The 23,007-nt window shown below is 47.7% G+C and overlaps 1 protein-coding gene across 1 annotated transcript in view; it reads left to right on the top strand.

The window, feature by feature from the left end:
- Iqgap1 (IQ motif containing GTPase activating protein 1) overlaps positions 1-23,007 on the top strand; it is a 73,627-nt gene that overhangs the window by 31,845 nt on the left and 18,775 nt on the right. The window contains exons 6-24 of the mRNA XM_013012080.1: positions 2,327-2,394; positions 4,419-4,532; positions 5,326-5,504; positions 6,462-6,546; positions 8,241-8,404; positions 9,130-9,214; positions 9,699-9,862; positions 9,958-10,118; positions 12,168-12,292; positions 14,013-14,176; positions 17,712-17,802; positions 17,987-18,154; positions 19,093-19,235; positions 19,914-20,084; positions 20,545-20,628; positions 20,720-20,791; positions 20,878-20,947; positions 21,181-21,389; positions 22,557-22,712. Of these exons, the coding sequence (XP_012867534.1) occupies positions 2,327-2,394; positions 4,419-4,532; positions 5,326-5,504; positions 6,462-6,546; positions 8,241-8,404; positions 9,130-9,214; positions 9,699-9,862; positions 9,958-10,118; positions 12,168-12,292; positions 14,013-14,176; positions 17,712-17,802; positions 17,987-18,154; positions 19,093-19,235; positions 19,914-20,084; positions 20,545-20,628; positions 20,720-20,791; positions 20,878-20,947; positions 21,181-21,389; positions 22,557-22,712 (2,473 nt within the window). The remainder of the gene's footprint in view (positions 1-2,326; positions 2,395-4,418; positions 4,533-5,325; positions 5,505-6,461; positions 6,547-8,240; positions 8,405-9,129; positions 9,215-9,698; positions 9,863-9,957; positions 10,119-12,167; positions 12,293-14,012; positions 14,177-17,711; positions 17,803-17,986; positions 18,155-19,092; positions 19,236-19,913; positions 20,085-20,544; positions 20,629-20,719; positions 20,792-20,877; positions 20,948-21,180; positions 21,390-22,556; positions 22,713-23,007) is intronic.

Below are 23,007 nucleotides of genomic sequence, written 5' to 3' on the forward strand. Positions count from 1 at the left end.
AAGCCTTATCTGTCCCTGGTTGTTGGTGTGTGTGTGTGTGTGATGCTGGGACTAAGCCTTATCTGTCCCTGGTTGTTGGTGTGTGTGTGTGTGTGTGTGTGATGCTGGGACTAAGCCTTATCTGTCCCTGGTTGTTGGTGTGTGTGTGTGTGTGTGAGTGTGAGTGTGATGCTGGGACTAAGCTGGGACTAAGCCTTATCTGTCCCTGGTTGTTGGTGTGTGTGTGTGTGTGTGTGTGTGTGTGTGTGTGTGATGCTGGGACTAAGCCTTATCTGTCCCTGGTTGTTGGTGTGTGTGTGTGTGTGTGTGTGTGTGTGAGTGTGATGCTGGGACTAAGCTGGGACTAAGCCTTATCTGTCCCTGGTTGTTGGTGTGTGTGTGTGTGTGTGTGTGTGTGATGCTGGGACTAAGCTGGGACTAAGCCTTATCTGTCCCTGGTTGTTGTGTGTGTGTGTGTGTGTGTGTGTGTGTGTGTGTGTTTTGCTGGGACTAAACCCAGAGTCTCAAGTACACTAGACAAAGAGTTCTACTAACAAGCTATATCCTCAGCCCTCCCGTTTCTTCCCTTCCCACACACTTTATTTATTTTTCTTTTGCAACAGGGACCTGTTCTGTTTCTCAGGCTGAGCCTCAACCTAGAGATGATCCTACCCTCTTCTCTCTACCTAGAGACGGTTCTACCCCCTTCTCTACAGTGCTTAGCTTTTTGGCTTATGGTTGATGCTCTTCCAGTTGAACCACGCCTTGTAATCCTAGCTACTCAGAAAGCTGAGATCTGAGGATCGCGGTTCAAAGCCCACCTGGGCAGGAAAGTCTCCAACTAAGTACCCCAAAGAAGCCAGAACTAGAGCTGTGGCTCAAGTGGTAGAGCATTAATCTTGAGCAAAAGAGTTCAGAGATAGCACCACACCCTGAGTTCAAGTCCCTAGAACAGCACACAGACAGACAGACAGACACACACACACACACACAATTACTCCTGAAACTACCTAATAGTTAAAGGTTTAGGGAAGATGGCACCCAGGCTCTTCTTCATTGTCAGCCAATGATACTGTGCCATGAATTAGTCTGCTATTGAAAGACATTGAAAGTGAACTCATCTCACGGCTCCAGAGAACAGTGGCAACCAGTGTTATATTTCAGAATGGGGGTTAAAAAAAAATCCAAGAGAGAAATACATTTTTGCTAGTTTAGAAGGCCAGCAAGGCCGGGCAGTCTGAAAGCCATTTAAAGGACCATATTACATGTATAGAAAGCTATTTGTTATTTTGCTTTGGAAACATTTTTTTGGTAAATTTAAATCTTTGGAGAGAGAAACTTTGACATTATATTCCAAGAAAATGGTCTAATTATATATGTATGACTTATACTCACATTTCTGAGATGATTAGCTGCATGGATGTATAAACAATGAGTTTTCAGAATACTTGCTATGGTTGGTCTTGAGTTTTTTTGAGTCTACATTTGGCTTTATTACTCATTTTAAGATCTGGTCAGTTCTGTGATGCTGTGTGCTTGATCCTTAATTTTGAACTTAGGTGACACTGAGGTTTAAGATATTTGTGAAAAGCCAATTAAACATATTTCTAGAATTTGCTTCTGATGGATTCTTACTTTTTCTCTTGCTGGTAGGCTGCTAATGGCTCGATTGTGTCATCTGAAACAAGCCTTCAGAACTCTTCTACTTTATCGCTTCTGGTCTGCTCAAGCTTTATTAACACAGGCACATAGACATTTGTTTATCTGTGAAATGTTGATTGATACTTATTAAAGTATGCTAGTTCTAGGTAAACATTGGCAAATGAGATTTTATTGTTTCTACCTGCATGGAGCTGGTCTAGAAGATGTACTTTTTATTTGAAAAGTAAAGATATATAGGGTGAACTTTATTTAAAACTCTTAAATTACCGGAACTGAACTTTTACATCAATAATACCAATTCAGCTTGAGTGCGATTTGGTATCTGGATCATTTTTTCAAGCCTTTTCTAAAATGTCTTCTTAACTGATTACAGAAAGATGAGGTGAACTGAGGAGACGTCACTTAAATATGACACTAGTATTAGTTTCTAGTTGTCCGTAGATCTCTGTCAGGCTAGGGCCTCATTGTGTCTGCTGACTTCCCTGTCTACTGTTTGCATGATGTTGCATTGACTTTTTAGGACAGTGTTAATAGGTAAAGCTAAAATCTGATCTGAAGTCAAAGCCTGTAGCAGCAGAGGGGCCTAGGGGGCACACCCTAGTCTCTGCCCACAATGGTTTTATTCTTTACGGGCAGCAGCAGCTGCCACAGCAGAGGCTCAGCTCTTTCCTTTTGTGTCTTCTAGTTTGTACCTGTTCAAACTAGGGCTGGCGCCTCAGATTCAAGACCTGTATGGCAAGGTTGACTTCACAGGTAAGGAGTTACAAAGTTAGCAAGGAATGTTTGCTTTATGTGGAAATAGCCTGGAAAGCCAACGTTCCCATTTTAGACATTGAGGACTTTAAAAATACTCTGGCAAGGGAGATGGAAGAAATGTAACTAACATGTTTGTCCTGTTGTGGTGGAGAGGGTTTGTGGTTGGGAATCTTTGTAAGTATGTATAAATGAATATCTCTTTGAGATAATGTTCATCTGTAGGAAGTGTAGTAGGGTTAACAGCCAGCTTTAAATGTTCACGCGTGGTCCCTTCTGGCAAGCGCCTACTGCAGGGCAAGCAAGGCAATAGCTCAGTAATATCTCAGCTTAAACTTCTTTGGGTGAGTGTTTCTATGCCTCTTAGTCAGTCCATTTTGTCAGTTTGTTTGCTTTTTTGCTGGGCGTGGAGTTTAAACTTAGGGCCTGGGTGCTTTCCCTGAGCCTCTTTGTGCTCAAGGCAGGTACTCTTCCACTTGAGCCATAGCGCCAACTTCCAGCTTTTTCTGAGTAGTTTATTGGAGATAAGCATCTCACAGACTTTCCTGCCTGAGCTGGCTTTGAACCTTGATCCTTGGAACTCAGCTTCCTGAGTAGCATGAGCCACCAGTACCCAGCCCCATTTTGTTCCCATAAAAAAATACCTGCAGCTCAATAATTCTACAAAGAAAAGAGGCTTATTTATTTATTTATTGCCGGTTGTGGGGCCTGAACTCAGGTCTGGGCACTGTCCCTCAGCTCTTCAGCTCAAGGCGAGCGCTCTACCACTTGAGCCACAGCACCACTTTCCGCTTTTTCTGCTTATGAGGTGCTGAGGAATTGAACCCAGGGCCTCACATGCAAAGCAAGCACTGTACCACTGAGCCACCTTCCCAGCCCCAAAAGAGGCTTATTTAAAGCTCACATTTTGGGGAGAGTCAAAAATCCCGTATCCAGCAAGCCCATTGGTTTGGCCTCTGGAGGAGCACCTGTGTGGAAGATCACTGCCTACGGGAGCCAGAGAGCCAGGTGGGTAAGGCTTGCTCTGTGCGATCTGGTACTGCCAGAACTGAGGGCAGTGCTTCCAGAGAGCTGAGGACCTGCCATTCTCTACTTAGAGCTCTCGCGCCTCTCCCATTGCTCACCTGAGCACCCAGACTCCAGTATAGGAGCCTTGGAGACACAGCACATCCAAATAGCCTGGCATTGCGTGTACTTGGCTATTCAGGTGACTGAGGAGACGGAGTCCTGGGGTCGTAGGGCAGAGGTGGTAAGTTAGGCGTGAGAGAGATCCCATCTTTCAAACTGGTGGTTATTTTATAGGCCTGAGTGTTTAAAATGAGTAATAAACCTTTTAACTGTGATACTTTTCCTTCCAGGAAGATTGTTCACTAGACTTGGGCCAAAGCCAAACCATACATGTTGTTTTATCATTTGGCTTTCTGCCTTAAAAAAATGAAATTGTAGCCAGTGGCCAATGGCTCACACCTATAATCCTAGCTACTCAGGAGACTGAGATCTGAGAATTATGGTTCAAAGCCAGCCCGGGCAGGAAAGCCCATGAGACTCCAATCTCTAAAGAAACACCAGAAAAAGCCAGAAGTGGTACTGTGGCTCAAGTGGTAGAGAGCTAGCATTGAGTGCCCAGGTCCAGAATTCAAGCCCCAGGACTGGCAGAAAAAGATAAAGAAGAAGAATTGTGGAATAGCAGCAGTGATTTGGGGTCTATAAAGGCTGAGATAACTGTAACTACTGCTGAGATCCTTCTCAAGCCTCTACTCAAAAGTTTATTGTAGGAAATACCAGAAGTGGCAGTTTTGAGCTATGATGAGAAATAGAGGCCTTCTTGCTTTCAGGTCATTTGGTGCCCCTAAGATGATCATGGTTTGGGGCCACTGTGTTGCGTGCCTCCATACACTATTTACTGGAGTCCTTGCAACTTAAAAGTAGATGCCATCCCACCCCATTTTGAAGCTGAGGAATATTTCCTGTTCTGAGTTGTGAGGTGCTTAACTTGCTCCCTGGGCCCCCCTCCCCTTCTGTAGAAGAAGAAATCAACAACATGAAGATTGAGCTGGAGAAGTACGGGATTCAGATGCCCGCCTTCAGCAAGATCGGCGGCATCCTGGCCAACGAGCTCTCGGTGGATGAAGCTGCTCGTGAGTCATTGTTGGCTTGGGGTGGGATCGTTGCCACCGGTGGTAATGAGGGCCACACCCGCCACCATCATGGGTGGACATTAAGAGTTTGGTCAGCAAGGTTAAGTCCACACAGGCACTTTAATACATTTCTCTAGTCTTCTTTTTCTTTTCTTCTTCTTCTTTTTTTTTTTTTTTTCAGTTGCAAGACCAGGACTTGAACTCAATGCTTTGCTTATTGGCTGAGGCTCTAACCACTAAACCAGGCCTCCAACACCTCTAGTCTTTTTTTTTCTTTTTTTTTTTTAATTGTGAAAATATAATACAGAGGGGTTACAATTAATGAGCAAGGTAATGAGTACATTTCCTATCAAGCATTATTGCCTCCTCCTTTGTTCCCCCTACCTCTAGTCTTACTTGGACATAAACTGTTGACTTTCCTTAGCATAGAATTGTTGACTCTTGTTCAGGAAATGAGTCCTACATTTTAGTGCCTTTTAAAGTTTCTCACACCTTCTCAACTTTTGTTTATTTTTCCTTTACTTTGAGATGTGTCCTGGGACTCAGTGTCCTGCTGCCTCAGCCTCCCAAGTGCTGAGACTGCAGCTCTGCCCCCCACACCCATCTTCCTCTTGCGGTATCTGCAGTTCTCTTACAAGCATTTGCGCTGTGAGGCTCCAGGAGGAGCGCGCTCACCATCTCTGCTGCACACAGAACCCCCTCTCTACAATAGGGGATGCGGCGTTGTGTTGCGCGTTTGCCCTCTATGGAACCCGCTGCTGTCTCCATACTCTGTGCTCTGAATTTTCTCTAGTACACGCTGCTGTCATTGCTATCAACGAAGCCATCGACCGAAGGATTCCAGTCGACACGTTTGCAGCTCTGAAAAACCCCAACGCCATGCTCATAAACCTCGAAGATCCCCTGGCTCCCACCTACCAGGATGTGCTTTACCAGGCCAAGCAGGACAAAATGACAAGCGCCAAAAACAGGGTAATGAAGGACGTCTCTTCTTTCTAATTAATTTATGTCCTTTATATTTTAGATATGACTCTACTTTCAAGGTCATTTTTATTGAAGCATATATTCACTGGGGGAAGGGACAAAGACTGGGTCTCATGATGTAGTCCAGACTACCTGGAACTTCCTATGTGGCCCAGATAATCCTTCTGCCTCTGCCTCCACAGTGCTAGGATTACAGGCATATGCCACCATGCCCATCCCTGAAGTACAGTTTATGTGCAGTTAAATTCATTCATTTGAGAGTACAAGACTTTCCTGGTGCCTCTTAGCAGAACCTCTACCTCCTCTCATGCCCGACCTAACTCCGGGCAACTACCAATCTGTTTTCTTTTTTTTTTTTTTGTCGGTTGTGGGGCTTGAACTCTGGGCCTGGGTGCTGTCCCTCAGCTCTTCAGCTCAAGGCGAGTGCTCTACCACTTGAGCTACAGCGCCACTTCTAGTTTTCTGGTGGTTTATTGGAGATAGGAGTCTCACGGACCTTCCTGCCCGGGCTGGCTTTGAACCACGATCCTCAGATCTCAGCCTCATTACAGGCATGACCCACTGGCACCGGGCTCACAGAATGTTCTTTATGTCTTCTTGTAGAGCAGAGATCTCTAGCCCTGCAGCTGTAGCTAGCCCTGCCTGCATCCCCAGTGAGAGGCCATGCGATGGGCATCCCATGTGCCCCTTCTGCCCAGGTCCTTAGGCGGGCAGGGCTCTCCCCTGCATCCTCCTCGGGAGCTCCTGAGCTCCCACTGACAAGGGAATATATGCTCAGTTCACTTAGCATCACTTGGCCTCTGACCCCGATCTTTGCAGAGGGTTTTGAGCCACACTCACGGTTACTCTTGGTTTCCCTATGGTGGAGGAGAGAGAGAAGCATATGTGTCGATTTCTGTGGTCTTGAATACCTGAGCTAATGTGATCGCATTTACTCACCCTCAGACAGAAAACTCAGACAGAGAAAGAGATGTTTACGAGGAGCTGCTCACCCAGGCGGAGATTCAAGGCAATGTGAACAAAGTGAATAGTAAGTATCCTTTGTTGTACAGGGCAGTGTGTTGATTTGATTGTACACAACAGTGAGTATCACTGTATAGAACAGCATGTTGGTTTGACTGTATACAACCCTGTGTGCATTGAGCTCTTGGGACTTAGGACGTGGTTTAATGTATTCATTTCAGGTGCTTAGTGAACCTGTTCAATCTGTGTCTTAGAGCTCCGCGCGGTTCTCTGGCTGTTCAGTGGTGCTGGTCTTAGGCAGCTCCCACGTCTGCAGCACCTTCTGCCACTCCAGGTTTTCACTCTCACGCTGACACCTACTTCTCTGGTTTGGGGCTGGTACTGGGACTTGAATGAACTCAGGGCTATCAGTTCTTGCTTGGCTTTTTCTCACGTAGCTGGTGCTCTACCACTCCAACCAGGCCTCCACTTGTGGATTTTTGGCTGGTTAACTAGAGAGAAGAGTCTTGTGGATTTGTCTGCCCAATCTCCATGGTAGCTAGGATGACAGGCTCATGGTACTGAAGGCAGCTGTTGGCTGAGATGGGAACCATGTAGTTCCCCACGGCAGTGCCCTGAGCCTCACCTCCTGCGCAGGGCCGGCTGAGCACAGCACTTGCCACCCAGCCCAGCCCTCACGGTGGAACCCTCCGCAGCTTGCAGTACTAGCCCTTACCTTCCAATCCCATGCAGGCTAAACACAGTTTTGTTCTTGATTTATTATTTTGTATTGTCTGATCTTTGTGTCTGATATATTTGTCAACTCTTTCAGGCAGAGATCACTTACTCGGCCTTTTTAGAAATTATTTTGATTCCTAGCATAGATTCAGCCACTCACGACAGACTTGGTCTCGTTTGGCTCAAGATAATAACAGCGTGGGAGCAGCGTCCTCCTTGCTCCCTGGGGGCTCATCTCCCATCTCAGCCAGTAATATGCTTGACGACTGAGCATCTCCAAAGGTTTTAAGTCTGTATGGTATGTAGCTTAAGCCCTGACCGAGACTCTGTAGTCTGTTGCGTTGTGGTTCAATTGTGTAGGACAGTGTCCTTCTGCTTGGAGACCTGGCTCCAGTTAGACACAGGCAACTGACAAGCATGACCTCAGCACTGAGTGCCCCTTCTCTGCGTGAGCCAAGACTTGAACTCAGAGCCTGACCGTCATCCCTGAGCTTCTTTTTGCTTAAGGCTGCTACTCTACCACTTGAGCCACACCACCACTTCCAGCTTTTTCTGTGTATGTTATATTGAGGAATCCAGCCCAGGGCTTTGTGCATGCTAGGCTAGCACTCTACCACTAAGTCACGTTCCCAGCCCCTCTCTGTCTTTTTCTAAGTGAAATTGTTCAACAATGTGAATTTCAGAGATGTTTTCTGCCACTACCGAGCAGTGTGCAGGCATTTCCTGGACAGTGACTTGGCGTTTAGCGGGAATGCAGAAACCATGCTGGCTTGGAGGCTTGGAGACAGTGCCAAGCTGTCTACCTCGAAGAGCAAGGCATTGGTATGGGCACAGGAAACTATGGAATCTGACCAGTAGCTGGATTAAAACCCCACTGGGCTTAATGACTTTAAGGTTCCTTCTAATCCTACAATCTTTCACTTCTGAGGCAGACAATAGAGACTGAGCTGTTGTCCTGCCACCTGGCCTGGGCTTGTTGTGGGGGAGCCTATGTTGGTTGTTGGTGTAGGTGTCTGAGACGCTTCTGCCCTTTCCTGCCCGCAGCGCTGTCTGCACTGGAGAGTATCGACCTGGCCTTGGAGCAGGGGGCGGCGCCCGCCTTGTTCAAGGCCCTGCAGTCACCCGCTCTGGCGCTGCGGGGCTTGCAGCAGCCCAACAGCGACTGGTACTTGAAGCAGCTCCTGAGTGACAGGCAGCAGAAGCGACAGGTGAGGACCAGCAAAGACGGGCATGGGGCCTGCGGCGTCCACGCTGGCTGTGGCCATCCCAGAGCGTCTCCTCCAGTCCCTAGGCACCACACACATCATCCTCAGTCCTCTTTTGCTTCGGGGGTTGTGAATCCTTTTGAAAAGTTGTGAGCTGTGCTCCACTGTCCCCACCCCATCTAACCCCTCTTCAGCCATCCCTCTCCCTCCCCAGAAAAAAGCCTTTGGGAAACCCTGAATTTACATTTTTACTTCAGGAACTTCCACTTTAATAAGAGAACCCCAATGTTACCAGTCTCCCCTGGCTGACCCTGGGGAACACTGGTGTGGGCCGGCAGTGTGCGATTGCACACTGCACGGTTTTCCTAAGGAACACAAAGGACATTCTCTTTCTGTCTAAGTAAGGGCAGGTGTACATCTGACAAATTCCCAGCCTGTGTTAGTCAGAGTTAGCAGCATCAACATGACGACCAGCGCATATGCATTTCTGAGGAACATTGTGATGCTTTTCAGCGTCTCTGAAGATGTCGCGTGTCTGGAAAGCCACTCTCCCGAGGTTGGAAGGGGTTTGGGCCCCAGCCAAGTGCAGCCCTGGCTGCACAGTCCTGAAGCCACCGCTGTGTGTGTGGCTCCCTCTTCCTTGCAGCAGCACTTAAGTTAGGAAAGGGCCAGGTGGAGGCCTGGGAATGAGCTGCTGTGTCCTCAATGTCCTTCGTTGCTTCCCCCAGCACGGCCAGGCTGATCGCCTGCAGAAGGAGGAGGTGCAGGCTGGAGTGGACGCTGCAAACTCTGCTGCCCAGCAGTACCAGAGAAGTAAGAAAGCTCTTCCAGGTTGTGGGGGGGGGGTGTCATCGTGGCTGTTACCACCCCCAGCTTGGTGTCGTGACAAGCAAATCTTGTGGTGGCACGGAATTCCTGAAATTCTAGGAAGACGCTTCTGCTGTGGCACTTGATGACTGGGGAGCTGGAGGAGCAGAGGCGGGGTGAGGGGCACTGTGTAGTCAGGTGAAGCACTGGGAGCTTGTGGGGAGCTGAGTGGCAGCCGTGCCAGGCTCCAGAGGAAGGAAGGCAAAGGAGTTTAGGTGGACAAGCGTTAGCACTTGGGATGAATTGGGTGGGGAAAAGACGAGGTGAGAACAGTAGAGACTGCGTGGTCACACTCATGGGAACACCTTTATGAGGAGCGGCTGACGTTCACTTACGTAGAGACAGTGTCTGTACAGAATGCACCTCCGTGAGCGCTGCCTGCTCTCCTCAAGATTCAGCCCGCTGCGTTTCTGTCCTGTGTCCTCTGCAGGACTGGCGGCTGTGGCAGCCATAAACGCCGCCATCCAGAAGGGAGTCGCAGAGAAGACGGTGTTGGAGCTGATGAACCCCGAGGCCCAGCTGCCCCAGGTGTATCCGTTCGCTTCTGACCTGTACCAGAAGGAGCTGGCCACCCTGCAGCAGCAGAGTCCTGAAGTGAGTGCGGGGTGTGTGCAAGGTGGTAGCGGGTCCCCACGCGCTCACAAGCATCTGGAGAATCCTTCCTCACTGTTCCCCACCCTTGTGTACAGCACAGCCTCACGCATCCCGAGCTCTCAGTCGCCGTGGAGATGCTGTCCTCGGTGGCCCTCATCAACAGGGCGCTGGAGTCCGGTGACATGAGTACAGTGTGGAAGCAGCTGAGCAGCTCAGTGACGGGCCTCACCAACATCGAGGAGGAGAACTGTCAGAGGTGGGCACCTGGGGCTGGGCTGAGAACACTGGGCTCTTCTGTCTTTCCTGCAGTCCCCATTGTAGGGTTTTTGACTGGTCTGCAGGCAGCCCCAGCCTCCCCCCCACCCCACCCCACCCTGTGATGTCACTATATGTGTTTAAGTTTGTCGAATAGCCAAAGTAATGCCATTTCCTATCAATGCTTCTTTAAAATCCTCTAAACCTGCCAGGCGCCGGTGGCACGCACCTGTAATCATAATTAATTACTCAGGAGGCTGAGATCTAAGGATCATGGTTCAAAGCCAGCCCAGGCAGGAAAGTCCATGAGACTCTTATCTCCAGTAAACCACTAGAAAACTGGAAGTACCACTGTGGCTTAAGCAATAGAGTGCTTGCCTTAAGCTGAAGATCGCAGGGACAGCACCCAGGCCCAGAGTTCAAGCCCCACGACTGACAAAAAATAAATCCTCTAAACCTAGTCTGTTTTCATTCTGCTCCATATGGTCCCAAAGCAGGGACCAGTCCAAGATCCTGTGTTGCCTCTAGTTTCTATGTCCCTTAGTTTCTTTGCATCTAGAATGGTCCTTTCTTTTGTGATACTGACTTGTTAAAGTGCTGGAGCCAATTGTCCTATTAAATATCCCAGCTCTAAAAAAAAAAAACCAAAAAAAAAAAAAAACACACACAAAAAAGGGCTGGGAAGTTGGCTCAGTGGTAGAGTGCTTGCCTCTCCTGCAGGAAGTCCTGGGTTCAATTCCTCAGCACCACATAAGCAAAAAAAAAAAAAAAATATATCCCAGCTCTCTCATATTTGGCATATTCTTCTAAGTTGGAAATTAGATCTAAAAGCTTACTAGACATGGTGGCTCACACTTTAATCCCAGCTACTTTGGAAGGTGTAGTTTCAGAGGATTGTGTTTGAGAGTAGCCCACAAAAAGTCAGCAAAACCTTCTGGGCAAAACCCTATCTGGGGCTGGGAAGGTGGCTCAGTGGTAGAGTGCTTACCTTGCATGCACGAGGCCCTGGGTTCAATTCCTCAGCACCACATAAGCAGAAAAGACCGGAAGTTGCGCTGTGGCTCAAGTGGTAGAGCGCTAGCCTTGAGCTGAAGAGCTGAGGGATAGTGCCCAAGCCCAGAGTTCAGGCCCCATGACTGACCAAAGAAAAAAAACCCAAGTGGCGCTGTGGCTCAAGCCATAGAGCGCTCGCCTTGAGCTGAAGAGCGCAGGGACAGCGCCCAGGCCCAGAGTTCAAGCCCCATGATCAAACCCCCCCCCCAAAAAAAATATTACATATTTAAAAAAATCAAAACTATCTGAAAAGTAACCTAAAGCATGTGGCTCAAGTGGTAGAAGATTTACTAGGCAAGCACAAAGCACTAATCTCAAACCCCAGCACTTTTGCGGGGGGGAAGAAAGAAAGAAAAAAATCACAAGGTTGTCATAATTTAGTTCTCCGTTTTTGGGGATGCATACTTCAAATTGCCTCCTATCAAAAAGCATGAAAATTGTCTTTCCTGTTGCTGGATTAGAGAGACAGCTTATTCTACATTTTATATTTATCATATTCCTCTGTCACCAAAGCATCATTTCTTCTGAACTTTGCCCATCAAACAGTCCTTTCCCTATTACCTATCACCTAACATTTTTACCTGATAATTTTTTGCTTAAATCGACCTTTTTATAGATTTATCTTTCTTACCCTGTCCATATTTTACTCGTGTGTGGCTTTGTTGGTGTCTTGGTAAATGAACTAAGGAAGGCTGCTGGATGCTAGGCCAAGTGCTGTACAGCTGAGTCACAGCTCATTCTGGATGCTTACATTCATTCTTGTTTTTAGAGGAATTGCTCGAGCTGCTGCCTCGGATTCTAGATTTGGTCTTACTTGGAAATTAGAACTTTGGGAATCAGTGGTTTTCCTTGCATTTTTACACTCTGTTTGAGGCAATACCCCACTCCCCAAACTGGACATCCTAGAGGTCTTTGTTCCTTATTCCTGTTCTCATTCCTGTTCTCACAGTAATCCTGACACCGTCTGTCTGTCTGTTTTGGTTGGTGTCTTGGGCAGGTATCTGGATGAGTTGATGAAACTGAAAGCTCAGGCACATGCAGAGAACAACGCCTTCATTACCTGGAATGACATTCAGGCTTGTGTGGACCAAGTCAACCTGGTGGTGCAAGAGGAGCATGAGCGTGAGTGGCGCCCTGTTACCCCCGACAGCGTCGCTGGTAAAGATGCCTAAACTGGTCCACAAACCACAGTTGGAGACGGTTTTCAGAATGCCAAGCAATTGTTATGACTATGTGAGCATATCCAGTAAGAAATCAGCTGGAGTTGAATGTGACTGTTACTATTACAGCTGCGCAAACAGGGCTTCTGATGTAAAGCACCTGCGATCAGGCCAGTGTGCTCAGGTTGAGGGCCCGGTCCTGGCTGCAGACACCAGCTACAAGTTCCAGCGTGATTGGCTGCAACTGTGGGGGCTCCCTCCACCCCTCATGCTTAAGAGTCTCAGAAAGGTGCTGGACTCCTGATGATAGCTTTATGATAAAGGAGATAAGTCAAGACAAGGTCTTGGAGTACCCCAGACACAAAGCTGTGCCCTTCCTGGCACTGATGCTTATCACCAACCAAGGAAGCTCATCTGAGCTTTGATAGAGAGCCAGATTTTTATTTCTGCCTCATTATATACACACAGTTGATTGAATTTTTGGCCATATAACTTAACTCCATTTCCAGTCTTCTTCCTTTGCCTGGTGATGACAAGGCAGGCTGATAGGATGGGAGCCAAGCCCCAGCCACACAGTAGTAGAGTTAATCCTCTCCAGCACACCAGCCCCGTCCTTAAACTTTAAAGGCGTCATAAATAACAAAGACACACCTTGGGGCTGGGAAGGTGGCTCAGTGGTAGAACACTTGCCTTGCATGCTCGAGGCCCTGGGTTCCATTCCTCAGCACCACATAAGAAAAAAGAAAAAAGCCGGAAGTGGCGCTGCGGCTCAAGTGGTAGAGTGCTAGCCTTGAGCTGAAGAGCTGAGGGACAGCGCCCAGGCCCAGAGTTCAGGCCCCACGACCGGACCCAAAAAAAAAAAACAAAAAACACAAAGACACACCTTGTCACTTAGGATATTCTTTGGGTTTAAAAAAGGCTGCTTCCCTGAGATCAGGGAAAGACCAGCTACATTCTATATTATCTAGTAGAGTCCTTACAAAAGTAGCAAATTCATGTAAGGTGCCTGGGAGAAAGAGTTTCTAATTTTAATTTGTATTTCCTGTGAAAAATCTGTAGCCGGTGAGTTGGAAGTGATTATTTATTTGCCTTGGAATAGGGAGCTCTGGGCATGGTCTTCCACTGACCTCTTGTTTGCACAATTTAAGACAGGAAGTTCCTAGGCTTTGTCCTTTCTTTATTTTTTTATTTGTATTTCTTTATTTTATTTTTTGCCAGTCCTGGGGCTTGAGCACTGTCCCTGAGCTTCTTTTGCTCAAGGCTAGCACTCTACCACTTGAGTCACAGCACCAATTCTGGCTTTTTCTGCGTATGTGGTACTGAGGAATAGAACCCAGGGCCTCATGCATGCAAGGTAACCTTGCATGAGGCCCTGGGTATTCCTCAATACCACATACGCAGAAAAGGCCGAAAGTGGCACTGTGGCTCAAATGGTAGAGTGCTAGCCTTCAGCAGAAGAGCTCAGGGATAGTGTGCAGGCCCAGAGTTCAGGACCCACGGCTGACAAAAAAAAAAAAAAGAAAAAATTAATAAGAAGGCTACTTCAAACCTTGGGCCCAAGCAATACTCCTTCCTCAGCTTCCCTAGTTGCCAGGACTTGAGCTACATACCACTGGCCCAGGGACCATTGGTTCATTTGTAAATTCTTTAATGGAAACACAGTGTCTTCTGTGGGCATTTAGGTATTTTGGCCATTGGTCTAATTAATGAAGCTCTGGACGAAGGAGACGCCCAGAAGACACTGCAGGCTCTGCAGATTCCTGCAGCCAAGCTGGAGGGGGTCCTTGCGGGAGTGGCCCAGCACTACCAGGACACCCTGATCCGCGCCAAGAGAGAAAAGGCCCAGGTGAGCACCATTGGGGCTGCTCTTCCTTCAGAGCTCTTCAGTGCTCCTAGATAGTTGTCTGTCTCTTCTGTCTGCCTCTCTCTTTGGTGTTCTGGGGCTTTGTGCTTGCTAGAGCCATGTCTCCAGCCTATATTATGTCTCTTTAAGTAAAATATAAGTTCCAGAGCTGAGCACCAGTGGCTTATGCCTATCATCCTAGCTACTCAGGAGGCTGAGATCTGAAGATTGTGATTCAAAGCCAGCCCAGACAGGGAAGTGTGAGACTTAACCATCAAAAAGCCAGAAGTAGAGCTGTGGCTTAAGTGGTAGACTGCTCAGACACGGGGACATACATGTCCTGGCGCATACATGTGCACACAAACACACACAGAAAACCTTACTTTATCATTCCAGCTTTGTAGGTTTTAGTTCTGCTGATTGGGAGTCTATGACACCAGCTTGGCTGGATGATTCTGAAGTCATGGTCTGCTTTTACTGCCTGGAGAGTCCATTGGGAGCCTGATGCCTGACTTTCAGAGAGGGTTTGCGAAAATAACCCAGGTTCCTTCCATGTGTGAAAAGGAAAGTAGGTTGGGGACATAACTTCTAAAGATAGCTCTCACTCACGTGGTAAGGTTTGGGTCAGAGGATTTAACTTTTAGAGGAAGTGGGTGGAGCTTGACACTTTTTCCTTTAGCTGTGGAATAACTTCAGAGTTCCTCACAAGTGTAGGAATAATTACAGGAAAATTTGCTTGACATTGCCAGGCCAAATCGGGTAAACTACCCTTTAGGTAGAATTGTCTTTTTTTAGACATCAGTTTAGCCTCTTAGTCCTATGAGCCATTTTGGGAATGGTTTAAAAAAAATTACCACTGAAATACAAATTTAGCAAGTCCAAATTTAGCAAATACAAATTTAGCAAGTATGATACCTTAATTCAAATTCAGTCTGTAGTTGGCTCTGGTGTCTTTGTGTGTGGTGCTGGAATTCAGGTACACTGGTCTTAGAGAATGAGTTGGGATGTGTTCCATCTGTACTTTTGGAAGTGTTTGTAAAGAACTAGCGAACTTGAAACAGAAATTCTCCAGTAAAGCTAGCACATCCTACTCAAGGATATTCTATGTGGAATATCTAAAACTGAACCAAAAAATGGCTTCTTTTTTATGATGCAAAGACTTAGGGCTGCTACTTGTGGAGGCTGAACCTCAGCCCCCTTGCTTACATGGCCCCAAGCCTGTACTGACGCCCTGTAGTTTTCACATCGGAACTATTGTTTAGCATTTCCAGCACTTATTTCTAGGGCTCTAGGGATTTGTGTGGTCATTTTCTATTTTTAGCAGTAGAAAGGGCCTGCAGCAGAGCAGGGTACCAGGATCTGCTGCTACCCCCATCTCGTCCCTTCGTTCTGCTCCGTGCTCCTTTTCCTTTCCTGAGACTGAGCTTATTAACAGTGGGACAGGCCTGGCATGCAATCTGGTTAAATAGCCTTTCTTTCTAAAACTGTCCTTTGAAAAGAGGACTGCTCTCAGCTTCTGACGCCTTGGGAGGCTTTGTCCCCTGAGCAGCACTAAACTGGACGGCTGTGGCCACGTGGCTCTTGAGAGTGTCAGGGAGGGGGGAGCGCCAGCCTGCCAGAAGGTTGTGAATGCCAGCTGTCAAGAAGAGAATCTCTCTACTTTGCCCCAAAGCCCAGACATTGAACTACACAGTCATGGTTGTTGACTTACGTTCTTTATTCTGCCTCATTGAGGCCTTAGGAAACCATATTTACATAAAACAATGTAAGTGATTTTTCTTTTTGGTTGGTTTTGGGGCTTGAGCTCTGGGCCTGGGTGCTGCCCCTGAGCTCTTCAGTGTAAGGCTAGAGCTCTACCACTTGAGCCACAGCGCCATTTCCAGTTTTCTGGTGGTTAATTGGGGATAAGAGTCTCATGGACTTTCCTCCCCGGGCTGGCTTTGAACCACTGTCCTCAGATCTCAGCCTCCTGAGTAGCTAAGATTATAGGCGTGAGCAACCAGCACCTGGTTTTTCCTCAGTACTGGGGATAGAACCCAGGGCCTCATGCTTGTGAGACAAACACTGTATCACTGAGCCACTATTCAACCCAGTTGCTGTTAGTCCAAGCGGCATGTTAGGTTTGCCAAGAACACTGTAAACATTTGACTCACCACCTGGCATGTAAAATACTTGGTGCACTTTTTCTGAAGAATGCTACACTAGTCTGCTGAATTGGTGCTGTCCATGAAGACCTTAAAGACATCTTAACAACAACAACAACAAAAAGAACCTCTTCCTTGGAACAGCTAGCTTACAAACTACCTAGTAACTAAGATCTAACCCTCTCTCTCCTCGGGACAGCTAGCTGACCAAGCTCAGTCCAGCCACTGAGATCTAATGGTGTCTGCAGTAGTTGCCAGCTCTGGCTCTCACAATTGCAGGATACAGGCAGTAGAATAATCTGTCGTGCCAAGTCCCCATGGCTATGCTGACTTCCTGGGGCTTAAGTGGCTTTTCTGAATCAGACAGTGACAGCCAGATTCTTGCGTGGAGAAATACTAAGCAAAAGCTGGGTGCTGGTGGCCTATAATCCTATAGCCAGCAGAAAACTGGAAGTGGCGCTGTGGCTCAAAGTGGTAGAGCTCTCACCTTGAGCACAAAGAGCTCAGGGACAGCGCCCATTTCCTGAGTTCAAGCCCCAATCAAAAAAAAAGTCACTTTCCTGCATGGGCTGGCTTCGAACCATAACCCTCAGATCTCAGATCTCATCCTCCTGAGTAATTAGGGTCACAGGCGTGAGCACCGGCACCCGGATAGTCACTTCTCAGGTTTCTGTGTGAAATGTGTTTTGAAGTTCCCAACAACTGATTCAATATGGAAGCTCCAGAATAGAATAGGATAAGTTTAGACTTTCTGCAGCAGCACAGGGCTTTAGATGTAATCATTAAAGGGTTCTGGCTAAAGTAAGACTTGACCATGTGAAAACGAGAGTAGTCATAGGGCCTGTCCGCATCCCGAGTGCTGCTTGCTGCAAAGGAGGCTAAGGTGAGCACTGTGCCTTTGCGTGTGCCCTTGCTGCGGCCACCGTCAGTCTGGGCCCCTCTTGTCCCTTTTAATGCTGACCCACTTGACTTCATCATCTGTCCTTCCCTTACTTTTGAGCCATTTTCCTCCTCATCTCTACGAGGCTTTTTTGTTGTTGTTGTTGGTCGTGGGGCTTGAACTGTGAGCTTGGGCGCTGTCCCTTAGCTCTTCAGCTCAGGGCTAGCACTCTACTACTTGAGCCACAGTGCCACTTCCGGCTTTTTCTGCTTATGTGGTACTGAGGAATAGAACCCAGGACTCATGCATGCCAAGCAAGTGCTGTACCACTGAGCCACCTTCCCAGCCCCTCTACCAGTTTTTTGATGCCTGGCTTTGTCTACTGAGCCCCTATGTGTTGTGTTTGGCGCTTCTTTACCTGTCTGATCTGATTGGTTCTTAGAAGCCCCCATCCCACATATCTTTACTGACATTGGTGACATAGATACTTACAGTTTTGCTTTTAATGACATAGGAAACCCAGGATGAGTCAGCTGTGTTATGGTTGGATGAAATTCAAGGTGGAATCTGGCAGTCCAACAAAGACACCCAGGAAGCACAGCGGTGTATGTGTCGATGGCTTTACTTGTTTTGGTGGGGGGTGAGGATAGTGAGGTATTCTGTGTCCACCCTAACCAAGATCTCTGGCTGAGGGTCAGGGGGGCTGCCCAGTAGGTGTAGTTAGGTGAACTCACATGGGAATTCCGATACTCTGCAGACCTTCACGTTGATACTTTTCTTCTGGCATAGTTGCCTTGGGAGTTTTTGCCATTAACGAGGCAGTAGAAAGCGGTGATGTTGGCAGAACACTGAGCGCCCTCCGTTCCCCGGATGTTGGCTTGTACGGAGTCATCCCCGAGTGTGGCGAGACCTACCAGAGTGACCTTGCTGAAGCCAAGAGGAAAAAACTGGCAGCAGGTGAGTCATGAAAAAAATGAAATGTGCCTGACATGAGGCAGTGGCGCACGAGGCGACAGACCTTGTGCATAGAAGTTTGCTTCCATGCAGCACGGAGAGCTAGGCTCATCTTTTACAGGGTGTTTGTGGTCCTGGTTATCTAAATCTTTAGGAAGTTAAGCCAGATGTAGTAGAGAATGACAAGAGTAAAGTCATATTAGTTCCATCACTGTACTTCATAGTTTTTTGTTGTTGTTTTTTCTGTCGGTTGTGGGACTTGAACTCTGGGCCTAAGCGCTGTTCCTCAGCTCTTCAGCTCAAGGCGAGCGCTCTACCACTTGAGCCACAGCACCACTTCAGGTTTTCTGGTGGTTTATTGAAGATAAGAGTCTCACAGACTCTCCTGCCCGGGCTGGCTTTGAAACACGCTCCTCAGATCTCAGCCACCTGAGTAGCTAGGATTACAGGCGTGAGCCACCAGCACCTGGCTTCTTCATAGGTTTTTTTAATTCTTTATTTTTATTAGGACTTAGTAGAACAAGGGGATTTTATAGTGAAAATTCCATAGGTGCATTCAATATATTTTGAGTTCACTTATCTATTAGCCCCTTTTCTTCCTTCTTCCATCTTCAAACAGTATTGATAGGTTTCATTATATACACATGCACACACATTTATATTTACACATATCTACATATGTATATATGTAAGATAGATAGATGCAAGGTGATCCTCATCACCCTCCATTACTCTCTCCTTTCCCCCCTGCCCACCCCTGCTTTCTTTGCTTAATGCATTTATGAATGATCTCGAACAGTACACAGCCAGTCTAGTGGAGCCCTGGGCTGCCCCTACACTGTCGAAGATCCAAGAGCAGGTTTGGGAGCAGGCCTCATGAACACGTGACATTAGGCAGCATGAGGAGTATGGCTCAGTTTCTTTATCTTCCCTTCCACTAGGGGACAACAGCAGCAAGTGGGTGAAGCACTGGGTCAAGGGTGGATATTATTACTACCACAACCTGGAGACGCAGGAGGGAGGATGGGACGAGCCCGCGGACTTCGTGCAGAATTCTAGGCAGCTGTGTCGGGAGGAAATCCAGGTAGGTCTCCTTTGTTGTTATGAGGAGGTGGGGGGACGGGGGGAGGAGGAGGAGGAGGAGAAGAAGAAGACATCCTCTACTGGCTCAGAGCAGCAGTGTGTCAGAACTCTGACACTTACAAAGTATGCAGTACTATTGGGAGAAATTGGTTTTTGGTGCTTTGGGGAAGACAAAGGCAGAAGGGAGGAAAAGCAAACACATGCTATATTCTCTCTCTCTCTCTCAAGTGAGCATCTCAATGGGTCACAAATGATTTTTTGCCACTGTCCTCATTCTAGCTATGGCAGCAGCACCTTGTTCATGCCCTGGCTTAGAACCCCAGTCTGGGCTGTCAGGTCAGGTACTCTACCAAAAGAGCCATTTTTCTGGAAAGAAATCTGATTGTTTTGCTTCACTGATTGAAAACTGATCATTCTTACTGTCCACAGCAACAGCCCAACCCATCCAGTGTGCTTTGCGAGACCATTAGCAGTCTGAGTATGAGTGTGTTCCACACCCTGGCCTTCTAGGCCTGTTGAACTCAACCTACCACTGTGCCTAGCACAATCCGCGGGGAGAGGGGTGGGTGGAAGAAGGAGGGGAGACCCATGTCAGCGAGGGGTCTTGGCTGGCAGTTTTTTAGCAGGGGGTGGTGCACAGATGTGGGCCTCAGTAAGGAGGAAATCAATGCCTTTGCAGAGCTCCATCTCGGGGGTGACTGCTGCGTACAATCGAGAACAGCTGTGGCTGGCCAACGAAGGCTTGATCACCAAGCTGCAGGCCTGCTGCCGTGGATACCTGGTTCGGCAGGAGTTCCGAACCAGGATGAACTTCCTGAAGAAACAAATCCCTGCTATCACCTGCATTCAGGTATTTCCCAGCCCAAGACCCACACAGCAGGCGGCTCCTAGAGCAAGAGAATAAATGTCAGCTGTGCTTCTTAACGTCTGGCTTCTTCCTCATCTTTCCATGTGCTTAACAGTGTGTGAGGGGGGCACGGCAGTTTGGGGCACCCCTCCCTCTTGTCGCCTGTCACTTTGTCTTTTGGTAAGGTTTGAACTTTGAGCCAAACAAGGGGTTTGAAAGAATTCTGAGTCAGGAGTTCTGGCCTGGTGTGGCCAGATCTGTGAAACTCTGTGCTGACCTGCTCTACCCAGACTTGTCAGATCGAGCCTGGGAGGGAGCATGAGGGCATGCAGATGTCGGGGCTTGGTCGACACTAGAACTGCCTCATTGTGCAAGAGTACTCGGAGTATCAGCGTGAAGGACTGTTTTAGCTCCCACCATTCTTGGGAAGTAACGCAGCATCTGTGATATTTGGCACCTTTAGTCCCAGTGGAGAGGATACAAGCAGAAGAAGGCGTATCAAGATCGGTTAGCCTACCTGCGCTCCCACAGAGATGAAGTCGTGAAGGTATGGCAGCCACGCATGCTTCTCCACGCAAAGGGCAAGAGGGGCAAGCTGGACTGAAGGACATTTCTAAGCTCAGGATCCTTCCCCACAGATTCAGTCTCTGGCCAGGATGCATCAAGCCAGAAAGCGCTACAGAGACCGCCTGCAGTATTTCCGAGACCACGTAAGTCCGGAGGGTTGGCAGGCCTGGAGAGATGCTTCTGTCACAGATCTGTGGACAGTGAGCAAAGTGTTCTTCCTGTTCCTCAGATAAATGACATCATCAAAATCCAGGCTTTTATTCGGGCAAACAAAGCTCGTGACGACTACAAGACTCTGAGTGAGTAACGAGCCCAGCGGGGCAGAGTTGAGGTGCTTGAGAGCCGGGTGGTCCTGAAGGCCTGGCTGTGGCAGCCCCTTGGCCAGCACGTGGCTAGTTGTCTAGCTGCCACCACATGGCCCCTGCATGACTGGGGAGACTGCACGTGGTAGCTGTGTGTCTTACGCAGGACTGGAACTCAGAGCAGGCTCTGGTAGCTCATCTCCTTGATGCCTGTTTTTTTCCAATGCTAGTCAATGCTGAGGACCCTCCCATGATTGTGGTCCGTAAGTTTGTCCACCTCCTGGACCAGAGTGATCAGGACTTCCAGGAAGAACTTGACCTTATGAAGATACGGGAAGAAGTCATCACCCTCATCCGGTCCAACCAGCAGCTGGAGAATGACCTCAATCTCATGGACATCAAAATTGGACTGCTTGTGAAAAATAAAATCACACTGCAGGTATGGCCTGTGTGCGTGTATTGTGTGACTTGGTGTAGCTTTGTGACCCCTGCTTCTCTTCCTAACTCACAGGGATAGTCAAGCTAACTTCTTTCTCAGCTGATAATTATGTGAGAGTTTGTTAAATTGAAATCAAAGTTTATTAGAATGTTAGAAAAATAGGTAAAAAAAAATCTCACAGTCATCTTGTAGTCTATGTTTGTATTCACTGTTGGTGGATGAGGCTTCTGTGTGATTAGAAACCTTGGTATGTTCTAGACATTCCTCTGTGAGTTACCTCCATTCCCCCACTACTTCACATTTAGTCTGTCTCCACATCTTTTTATGGATTATTTTGCAGTTTCTGTGCAGAAGTTATGAGCTTTGATTACATTTGGGGGGAGAGAGAGAGAGAGAGAGAGAGTTAAAGTTGAGGTCTCTATGTGTTCAAGCTGACCTCAAACACCCGGGCTCAAATTATCCTCCTGCCTCATCTTCCCAAGTAGCTGAAACGACAGGCGTGAATCACCATGCATGTGATTTTAGTGTTTATTTTCTCTTTGCACGACTGGAATTGAACCAACTGTCTCATACATGCTAGGCGAAGCTAACGCCATGCTTGGCTTAAGACATGTTTTGTCTTTTGTCTTGTTTCATTTTCTTTATTCTTTTTTTTGGGGGGGGAGGGGGGACTGTGCTATAAGTAAGCTGATGCCTTGGGTATGATAGGCGAATGCTTCCACTGAGCTGCATCTGAACTCCACAAGATTGTTTAGATGAGTAGGTGGTGCATGCCTCTAACCCCAGCAAGTGGGAGGCTTAGGCAGGAAGATGACAAATTTGAGGTCAGCTAGGACTCTATAGGGAGACCTGTCCCAAAATGTAAAGCATAAACAAACATTTTTAAGGTAGATTTCTAGTCATTGAATTCCTGATTTGACTGGGTAGACATTTGTCCCTGAAGCCCACCTGGAGAAATCAGGTTCAGGTCCCATGTAGGATGTGCAAGTAAGAGTGGGGTAGCCTGGGCTGCCGCAGAGGGGGCGGAGCTTCACAGTGCCTAGCGGGGTGCGCCCGCAGCAGACCCTCGGGGGCAGCCTCGGACAGATGTGCGGCTGCCAAGGGTTTCTCACTCCCATGCTTTCCTCCTGAAAACTCCTTTGCTCTTTGTGTGGTCTCTGTTGATAGGATGTGGTTTCCCACAGTAAAAAACTTACCAAAAAAAACAAGGAACAGTTGTCTGACATGATGATGCTAAACAAGCAGAAAGGAGGCCTGAAGGCTCTGAGCAAGGAGAAGAGAGAGAGGCTGGAAGCTTATCAGCACCTGTTCTATCTACTGCAAGTAAGTGTGGTATTGTAAAACTTTCCTTCGATCTCTCTGGAAGTTCTTCCGATTTCCACAGACATGCACATGCGTGGTGGCCACTTACTTCCACGTACGTGGATCGGCGAAAGTCCACAAAGTCGCAGCATGAGATAGTCATCCCTCGCTATCTCACCTTCACAGCTCCCACTCTCCCGCAGGTCTCTAGAACCTAACTCCTGCGACAGGTGAGGGATCACTAGGGTTTTTTTTTTAAAACCCACAGTACAGTGAAACCACAATAAGTGAACCACACTGTAGCAAGGGAAGGCTG

Source organism: Dipodomys ordii, unplaced genomic scaffold, assembly GCF_000151885.1.
Source record: "Dipodomys ordii isolate 6190 unplaced genomic scaffold, Dord_2.0 Scaffold15, whole genome shotgun sequence".
Taxonomy (NCBI): domain Eukaryota; kingdom Metazoa; phylum Chordata; class Mammalia; order Rodentia; family Heteromyidae; genus Dipodomys; species Dipodomys ordii.